The 9,346-nt window shown below is 46.2% G+C and overlaps 1 protein-coding gene across 1 annotated transcript in view; it reads right to left on the reverse strand.

Annotated features, from left to right (window-relative positions):
* Positions 1 to 9,256, reverse strand: part of EMC1 (ER membrane protein complex subunit 1) — a gene marked incomplete at its 5' end in the record, with an annotated part of 10,222 nt that extends 966 nt beyond the window's left edge. The window contains 20 exons of the mRNA XM_010158538.1: positions 1 to 76; positions 304 to 514; positions 675 to 848; positions 1,210 to 1,347; positions 1,586 to 1,705; positions 1,929 to 2,090; positions 2,525 to 2,674; positions 2,913 to 3,112; positions 4,015 to 4,131; positions 4,819 to 4,915; positions 5,106 to 5,228; positions 5,471 to 5,530; positions 6,012 to 6,083; positions 6,674 to 6,841; positions 7,191 to 7,340; positions 7,707 to 7,833; positions 7,976 to 8,104; positions 8,537 to 8,642; positions 8,802 to 8,867; positions 9,132 to 9,256. Of these exons, the coding sequence (XP_010156840.1) occupies positions 1 to 76; positions 304 to 514; positions 675 to 848; positions 1,210 to 1,347; positions 1,586 to 1,705; positions 1,929 to 2,090; positions 2,525 to 2,674; positions 2,913 to 3,112; positions 4,015 to 4,131; positions 4,819 to 4,915; positions 5,106 to 5,228; positions 5,471 to 5,530; positions 6,012 to 6,083; positions 6,674 to 6,841; positions 7,191 to 7,340; positions 7,707 to 7,833; positions 7,976 to 8,104; positions 8,537 to 8,642; positions 8,802 to 8,867; positions 9,132 to 9,256 (2,571 nt within the window). The remainder of the gene's footprint in view (positions 77 to 303; positions 515 to 674; positions 849 to 1,209; positions 1,348 to 1,585; positions 1,706 to 1,928; positions 2,091 to 2,524; positions 2,675 to 2,912; positions 3,113 to 4,014; positions 4,132 to 4,818; positions 4,916 to 5,105; positions 5,229 to 5,470; positions 5,531 to 6,011; positions 6,084 to 6,673; positions 6,842 to 7,190; positions 7,341 to 7,706; positions 7,834 to 7,975; positions 8,105 to 8,536; positions 8,643 to 8,801; positions 8,868 to 9,131) is intronic.
* Positions 9,257 to 9,346: the final 90 nt, after the last annotated feature.

Raw genomic sequence — 9,346 nt, forward strand, 5'->3', positions numbered from 1 at the left:
TCCGTAGGGATCTCTGGGCGGCGAGGATCCAGCAGAGCCTTTGGAAGGGAGAGGATGGCCCCAGAGGGAAGCCCAACTGTGCATTAGAAGGAGTACATCTTAAAAATGGCCATTTCTGACAGCATTTTTCAACAGCTAACATAAATGCTCTCCTGGGGTTTATCCCTGCACTCACCAAGAGTCCAGAGCAGCCAGTCCAGGCATGATTTTTGGCAGCAAACTGCATTTTACTTGGTTCTCAGTGCAAAACCTAGCTCATGCAGGTAGCATAAGCACATCTAGGACAGAGCAGCAGGCACTTACTGAGCAAGTGACGGCTGGTGATGCCTCGCTCGGTGATGGTGGCCTCCATGGCACTGATGGCAGACGGGAAGATGTAAGACTGCTGGAGGACCTGAGGTAAAATTGGGCGGTCAAGTGAGCTGAAGGCTGTGGCATTGTATTGCTCTGTCCCCTCGTAGAGCTCCAGCACAGTGAACTCATTCCGACGTGCCTTCGTGTTCCAGTACTGGTACTGAAATGAGAGAAGGTTTTAGGAATACAGGGCAGGCAGAGTCAATCATACAAAGGTAGCGGTAAATCACACAGAATGGTCAAAAAGTCTGTGTTGTACAGGTTCAGCAAGTGCCCCTGCATCCCAGGGGTGAAGAACACAGTTAAGAAAAACCTCTTACCACCACCCAGTTCTCTGAATGGACAATGTGGACTGGTCCCTTCGCTTTCTTCTGTACCAACGAGTGGATGATCCTGCCTGTGACGCCATCAATCAGATATATTCCAATGAACGTGCGCTCGTGATGCGTATCCGTGCTCTCTGTCACCACAGCAAGCAGGTTTGGATTCAAGGACTAGAGAAAAAGAAAATACTGAGCCCCACCACTTCAGGGCCACAGGCCCCTGGCTCATCTGCATTTCATCTAGGCATATAATAAACAAAGGATCTTATGAGCACCAATCACCTGAAGAAATCAAGCAGCTATTTCCCCATCACCGGATATTTGAGTGACTTAATTGCTGCGTGAAAATGTTTTGCAAGAGAAATCACCACCAAAATTAGCATCTTCTGCAGAAGGTTATGGACACTGACACATATAAAGAAAAGAGTGGCACCAGAGGGCAGTTAATCGCAACGTAGTGTCTAGAAATGGTGCCAGATCTTCCCGTGAGATACTGCATCGACAGAAAGCCAACACGAAGTTCCAAGGGTACCTTATAGAGAACACTGCGGTCTCCCATCACACGGCCCTGGGAGTGCACGTGCTCATTGGACCTCTTCCCTTTCACAGTCACTATCCTCTGTACCTCGGTGGGTATGATCACCTCCCAGATCTCCTCTGTGGTCAGGTCCTGCCACAAAAAGCATGACGCAGGAGGTTTTATCTTGTCCTCAGAAGACACCATCTCCACCAGTAAAATGCAGGAAGCTTTCTCTGCTTTTGAATTTGAAAAGTTTCTTTGGCACGTTTTTGAAGCTGAAATGTTTTTATCCCCAGCAAAACTCCGTAAACCAAATGAAGAAATCTACCATTATTCAGAGAACATTTAGGAAAGTTACGTCACTTAGACAGTCATGAGTCTTCCATACCTTTTTCAGCCTGAATCCGGAGAGTTTTCCCTGCTCAGCATCCACTAGATAAAAGAAGATAGAATGGGCTATTTCTTCTAACTGCCGAAGAACATTTTTGGTTGCTGGGAAAGCTGTAACCTGGAGAAGAAGAATTGAAACGCAGGTTAAAAACACACACAAATTAAAAAAAAAAACCCACCCAAGAAAGATTATTTCAAACATGTTTACCAGGATGAGGTCTGTCGCACCAGAAAAACCTCAATTTTGCGTGAAATCAACAGCATTTTTTATCTTGCTCCAAAAGGGAGGGGAATAATTAACCAGAACAGGAAGAAACCTGCCTCCAGGCAAAGTAATTTACCTTGTACTCATCATCGATCAAGAGCAGTACTTTGGCGTAGTCTTGATCCATAATAGGCAGAAGCAAAGTCTGAAGAACTGGACGCTTCAAAACAGGGGGAGCTACTTGACTTCTCTTCCCAAAGATGGGGTTAAAGACATACAGAAAACTCATCTTGGTTTCCTAAAAAACCAAACAAGACACAAATCTTTTTCTACAGCAGACAAAAGAGCTGGTTTTCTACCGGTTACGTGCTGATGTCAGCTACTCATACCCTGGATTCAGCTATTCCATCCTCAAAGGATTTTGTTCGGACAAGCACGTAACGAAGTCATTTCTCTACAAAGACCATTCTGTGGCATAAGACTGTGTTTATGGCTTTACCTAAACCCTATCTGCCACCTGCTGAGACAGCCTTCATACATAACTCCTCCTCCCTCATGCATCCTTAAGTTTCTTTGGATTGCGTGTCGTGCTTCTGTCCACCTCTCCACCTCCTCCTATCCCCACATCAATGATGACAAGACAATACCCAAAAAGACACTTTCTTCCGCCCTTTTGAAGGGCAGATCTCCACGCGAAGCAGGTTCATGGAGGGACAGGGGAAAGGGACTCACCTTGTCCTTAACAAGCAAGGTACATTGTGGAGGGTGCGGGAAATGGGCTGTTGTTCTTTGGACCATCAGCTTGAAGGAGCAGCCTGGTCTCACGTTCCTGAGATACTGCTTCCACAGGATGGTGCCAGAGCTGCTTTCAATACCAAAAAGCTGAGCAGAGAGACACAGTAAAGCCAAAGTTTAGGGCAAGACATCTCTTGGATTCAAGCGCCGCCTCTCTCTTCAGGATATGACAAGGAAAGCAGAGCCCCTCTCCAAAGCTACCACAAAACATACTGCGCCCCTTCTCATGACATTTTCCCCAAAGCCTGCCTCAAAACAGTGTTGGGAATTCAGAGCTGAGGCTCTTTGTTACAGTCTAGAAAGTTTCCTACCCTGGCTTCCTCACCTTTCCCGAAGCAGTAACCATCACCATCATTTTCTGGAGGTTGAATTCATCTCTGGCCAAATTGTCAATGTTAATCTCATTTTTAATCTGGCTCCGGGGTTTCCTGGCGTCATAGAACATCTTCCAGAGATGAGCGGTCCAGGCTTGCAGCAGGATAAGCTGGGAGGACAGACGCTTCAGAAACATCCCCAGCAAACCATCTGCAAACAGACCGACAGCGGTAACGAGAGAAAATACATTTTGTCCCACTCCATAACTGAAATTACGGCCTCAGCCAGCAAAAGAAACGCTGCCATGAACCTATGATAATTCTTGGCCTCCACCTCCCACTCCAGAACAGCGGCTCTAGTTATCGTTTCTACGACAGGCTGGCATTTACCAACCTTTTTCCCATTTCACACTGGTGTAACTCATTCCAAAAGACGGCCTCATCAACTGAAAGCAAACCTTCCTGCAGAGTGCATCACCTATTCCTTTGTATTCCTTCTTTCTCACTGGTGCAACCACAGCAAGTGCCCCCGAAAGCTTACCCACCTATAAGGTCTGTATCTCCCTCTGCAGTCATGACTCGGAGCAAAAGAAACCCCTGAAGTATAAAAACACTTAATTCTGCCGGATCAGGGTTTATATTTAGCTTCTTTAAATAAGCAGAACACCAGACTTGCAACTATATTTCACCATTGAGGAAAGCAAGCAGAGGGGAGATCAAGTTCCATGAGGAAGCATCAGTCAGAAGTATTAGAAAACACTGCATGCAGTCTGAGGTTACCTTGAATGGCTGCATCCACGACAGCAAGGAAAAATAAAACAAAGCAAAAACAAAAGCTATTGCAAACCAGTCTTCCAGAAAGAGTCAAAGGGAAACGCTTAGGAGAGAGAGAGCCAAAATCCCTCCTATCCCTGCTGACTGTTTTTTCAATGTAACACATTCAGGTCATCTGCCTTTGACACTGCACTGGGAAAGGTTAGACAGAAATAGGTTTATTTCTGCTCATTTAATTGCTATCAGTAGACATTTAACTCCTAACTCTCATCTCGGAGGAAAAGGAAAACAATAAATACATTTACTCAGGAAGAAAAACAAACACACAGGTAATCTCACCTGCTTTCTTTCCAAATTCTCCCTCCAACTCAGCCTGTGCGCCTGTCAGAGGTAGATCCACCATCTCCAAGCTTACCACTTCTGCTAGTGACTCCTCTCGACTCCATACAACTTTTCCTGGAATGAAAAGAGAGCAGCATGTTCAAAAGTCAACTTAGTATCTGGGAATAAACTCACTCGATATAGGAGTATCTGTGGGTGGATCCTTCAAACACCAATCACTGTTCTCAATGCAACGCAAAACGGCATGCATCTGCCTAACATCAGCCACGGAGCTGTCCCGTCAGAGGGTTACTTCACACAACTGGAGCCGCTCTAGGATAAACCTACAGGATCGGTAAAAACAATCCAGTGTTTTAAAAGGGGTACACTCATTAAACCTATTTAAAGTAAGAGATAACACAGTGTGAACACCTGGGTCCCTTTTAAACGCTAGAAAATTCACATCACTGCGATGGACTTTTAACCCTTTCTGCAAATTAACATTTTTGCCATTTCCTCTTTTCTGAAGAAACTCTGAGGAAGATCTACAATAGGGCTTAGACTCTCATCCCACAAAAATGGGATGAAATTCAAAAGCTCTATCTGCCCCAGGAACACTGCAGAAGTGTTTTCTCAGATTAAATGTCTTGTGAGCGTGAAAGAGTCCCCAGTATCTTCCACGGGACAGTTAAAATTCATTTTGCCAGCTTCCAAACAAAGCAATGGTAAAACAATCATTCGGGACTTGGAGTTTCCTTCTTGCCCTACAGTGACAAGGAGTGCACTGTTAAAAAGGGAGTGGGTCAGCTGTGTGCCAGTTACCTGGCTGCTGGAGAAACATCAGCATGTGATCTTCTGTTTGCACCAAGGCTCGATAGCCCACAGAGTCATCCTTCTTCAGGAAAACTTGGATGTATAGCTGGAAAACACAGCAAGCAAAACAGTGAGGTTACTGATCACATTATCTCCTTGGACAAAACCAGAACTCTGGGGTGAAACAAGAGCCAAGAGTGTGACAGTGTGGGCTGTACCAATTGTGTCAGATCAGGGTACGGAGGGCACCACCAATCTGTTAAACCCCAGGACTGAAGTAACCTGTCCCCGCTCACCTGCTGCGGCTTGGCACCACTCTGCTCCAGGTTAAAGGTAATTGTGGTATCCAACAATCTTTGTCCAGTTTCAACCAGGTAGAGGTTAATATTGTAGGTCTGATTGGAACAGGTTAAGGAGTCCTGTAGCAAGAGGCAGAAAACAGCTGAGTTAGCATACATATCACACCAAATTCTGCACAGCATTTCTTGTTGAGCAAGAACTGTGGGTTCAAGACATTTTTAGATGATTTATTTGGAGCTACTGCAAAACACCAGTCTCCAAAAACACGGTGTAACACCTTTTTCATTCTGTTCCCACGGGCAAAGAAGAAAATGGACCGTCACGAACTTCTGCTGTTCTCAGGAACAAGCACACTTCATACCTGTGTCCGGGAATTCTCCAGAGTACTTCCAGCGTGAAGGCCATCAGAACTTCCAGACTTCTGAAATCAGGATGAGATATCATGGTTTCAGACCCCAATAAGAATATTTAGAAAACAGGATTTTGAGTGCCCGACAAGCCTCTGAAAACCAAGCCTTGACTCTGAAAACAGGCAGGAAGCATGTCTGTTCTCTTCTACTCCTGGTCAAAACGAAACCTTGCTAGGTTTGGTATCCCTAAAACTGAAATGGTCTAGAGATCAGTGAAGCTGATTCCTAGATTGCATGCTAACGCCCTGCACAAGGCTGAAATAGGCCGCACGCAGGACAGCATGCTTCATCAAGCCAGAGACAGCCCTAGCTGCACGTAATCAAGACCTGCTTGAATCACCATTGTCTTCCTGTGTCTAAGAAGCTAAGGAGATCTTCCTCAATTTACTACCCATCCCTGGGCCTGTGAAGGAAAACACCCGTGGAATCCACGCCCAGGCATATCCATACTAGAGCTGTGCTCGTTACGTAGCACAGGCGAGTTGTACTCACCAGTTCACTCCTGCAGGTCAGGACAGCAGCCACAGTCTTCTCCCCAGTTGTTGCAAAACTCACCAGAGCTGCCTGAAAAAAAAAAAAAAAAGCAGGAAACCATAAAAGAAACAAGAAAATACCCTAATCCAACCAAAAACTGCCTGTGCAGCAACTTAAAGCACACTGGAAGGTAATCTTTCACAACCCCATTTTAAATTTCATTTTTCCACCAAACGAAGAAAAAACCATTCTATCTTAGAACACTGAAAACACCCCTCAAAGATGGGAACAGCTGACCGGCCACAGGCGGTTGAACCATTAACGTCCAGCATCCCTGAGCTTGTTGAAGCTGGTTTGCTTTCCAAAACCTCTCAGCTGGCCTAGCTGCTGCACCACTGCCCACTTACACATGTGCATCTCTCCAGCCACCCCAAGCCCAGGAAACTACCCCAGTGCCGACAGCTGTTGACAACGAAGCATACCTACACCCGTGCCTGGAAATATTTCAGCAGTTAGCATAAATTAAACCACATGGTTTTCGAGTGTTTCAGCCAAGAGCACAATTGAAATGGGAAGCTCAGCAGTTTGTTCAGAATGTTAGTATAAGGGTATTTTTCTTTAGTTTAAAGAATTTTAAGCTATAGTTAGCCCTCTCGCTTGAGTACATTTCTCTTGGTTACCTGCTGGAAGTCCCGAAGGTGGCTGAGCAGCCCATGTTTGTACTGCAGCAAAGAGAAGTGGCTTGGAGACAGCTGCAGGAAAAACTGGGTCCGTGAAGCACTGATTACGTTGGGCTGGGTGGCCAAGATCCTGGGCTGGAAGCCATCAGCAAACTCCAGGTCAAGTGACTGTGAAAGGGAGACAAGCATATGCGTTCATGAGAACTATTTCTTCACTGAAACCAATACCTTCTTTTTATTTGCAGTAATAGGAGCTTTATGAAGAGGTTCCCTGTGTTAGGGGCAGAAGCAAGGAAGCCTAGGCTCCTTTTGGAGACATCAATCCAGAAGGAATTATTAGACAAACACAACACAGTTTTCCCTCCTTTCCCTCAGTTTATGGATCATGCTCCTCCCCACACCTCGTCAATCAGTCTGTGGTTTACCGACAGGGGAACCCTCTGCGCTGCCAGGCTCCGTCAGGCACCAAACCAGTTGGACAAGGAATTACGTACAATGCTCTTTCAGCACTTCTCACCTGCAGCGGGATCTGCTTCATCTCCTGCTCCGTCTCTAAGGAGCACACGTAGAGCGAATGCGTGTCCATGTCCATGCACACCAGCACTGCCTCCCCCACCATGCTGCACACGCCGATTAAGCTCTTCAGCCACGGGGCTGCTACTCTCATCTGCCAAGCGAGACATCACCAAAGAGATGACGTCACCAAAAGCACAAAATCCTCAACGAACCAACTTGGACACAACCAAGAATTGAAGTCAGGATTATTTTTACCCGTGACCCCTGGGAGAAACTACCTATCAGCCTGAGATCTCTAGGAGGGTCTTGACTAGCAGAGCAAGTACAATTCCGTTCTGCTTTCAGGGCATTCAGCAGTGAAACCCATTTATTTGCCTATACATCGTGCCACGGTGAAAGGGAAGTTTACCAGTCCTACAACTATTAATTATTCCGCATGCCACACCACAGCCCGGCTAGTTGGAAGTACGTTTTTTAACATCAAATTCACTCTTTTGGATCCATAGTCGAGCACTACCTGTTTTGTAATTTCTCCATCTTCTACGCTGAACGTTAAAACGTTCAAGTGGCTCTGGGGAACGATTCCAAGCACGTGGATCACTCCAGTCCCATGGGAATACAACAACTGGTACTCAGTACTCTCACTGCAAAAGAGGCAGTAACCAAGAAGCATCATCTCCTCAATTACTGTTTTCAAAATCAAAAGGCAAGTACAGCAACCTTTTCTTTCCAAGGCAACAGGCTCCCTGCCAAAAGTTTACACCTCTACTTACAATATCTTCTTACCTTTCTGGTAGGTGTTCCACCCATTTCTGGTGCCCGTTGGAAAGGTAGTGAAGAGAGATGGCTGCCTTCTTCAGGACTGCCACATATTTCACCACGTCCTGTAGCCCCACCAAACTAGCCATCTGGAAACTAAGCACAGGTCACAGACACTAAGTTAGAAAGTTATTTTCTTCTAGGAAAAAAAACCCAAAACCACACTGTTTGAAGACTTTCTTCAAACACTGAAATCAGTCTTGCAGTACATTTTATAGCCTACTTTATCTATCCTTGCAAATCTCAACAGAGAGCACTAGGCTGAGATCCAAACACCCCAAACCAGATGCAGGTTGAACATGTTGTATATTTAAAGAAAAAAAATCATTCTATGAAAAATATTTTCTCTCTTCCTCTTACTGATTTGCTAATAGAAACAGCATTAGATTTAAGTGCAAGGTTCGGGCATTCCTAAGGAATTCAGCCAAACATTATTTCAGAAACCTTACATCTAATTTTTCCCTATAATGCAAGTCCAAAGAAGATCAACAACCCTCTTCTTCCTTGACCAGGATTAAAGAGAAAAACAAAGCACCCCCCCTGCCAGTGTCAAGTGATGTCTCCCAGTTCAACCCCCCGATGTTGGTCTCCCAGGAACGCAGAATACGTCCAGCATTGGACACTGTGATGGCATCTGCCCAGGAAATTAAGAAGAGGAGATGAACGCAGAACCTGCGTCCCACCACAGATGAAAAGCAGTGAGTTCTGGCAAGCTCAGCTTGTGGTCTACCACGTGGCTGAGATCGCACGTACAACTGCCAGCCCCAGGTCACCATCTGCATGTTCTCCTTACCCTGCCCGTGGATCAGCATGGCATCTATTGCTCCTTCGGGGGTCCCCTTGTCTACATGGCGCCACACTGAAGGAAACAGAGTTACGTGAGAACGAGATTTGTGCCCCCAAAGGCACCGGTTTGTTGTTATTTTTAAACCTAGGCTCTTCATGGCGATTAGCTTATGCAGAAAACAGTCTGCCTACCCGAAGTTTGAACCCTAAGTTCAAACTGCGTTTGAACTGCCGTCTGAGCCCTCTCAGTCTGACAAAGCAGCATCACCAGCGGTAATTTATGAAACTTGATTGACACGGTAGCCCCAGGGGAACAGGAAAACCCCACTTCACTCACAGATTTCCCCACTCCTGGAGTTCAAGGCAGCCACGACGTTCTTCTCAGTGGCCACGATGAGCTTTTTCGAACCCTGTGACGCCTCCAAGGAGGCGAACTTGAGCTTCCCCACGTACTGCTGTCTCCTAGGAGAGGAAAGGCGGGTGGGGGTGAGACAAGACAACGGGGCGCCTCGCTGAGGGCGCGGGAGGAGAAGGCCCGACGGGCGGCTGCGG

This window comes from Eurypyga helias, unplaced genomic scaffold (assembly GCF_000690775.1).
Source record: "Eurypyga helias isolate BGI_N326 unplaced genomic scaffold, ASM69077v1 scaffold33499, whole genome shotgun sequence".
In the NCBI taxonomy this organism is placed as follows: domain Eukaryota; kingdom Metazoa; phylum Chordata; class Aves; order Eurypygiformes; family Eurypygidae; genus Eurypyga; species Eurypyga helias.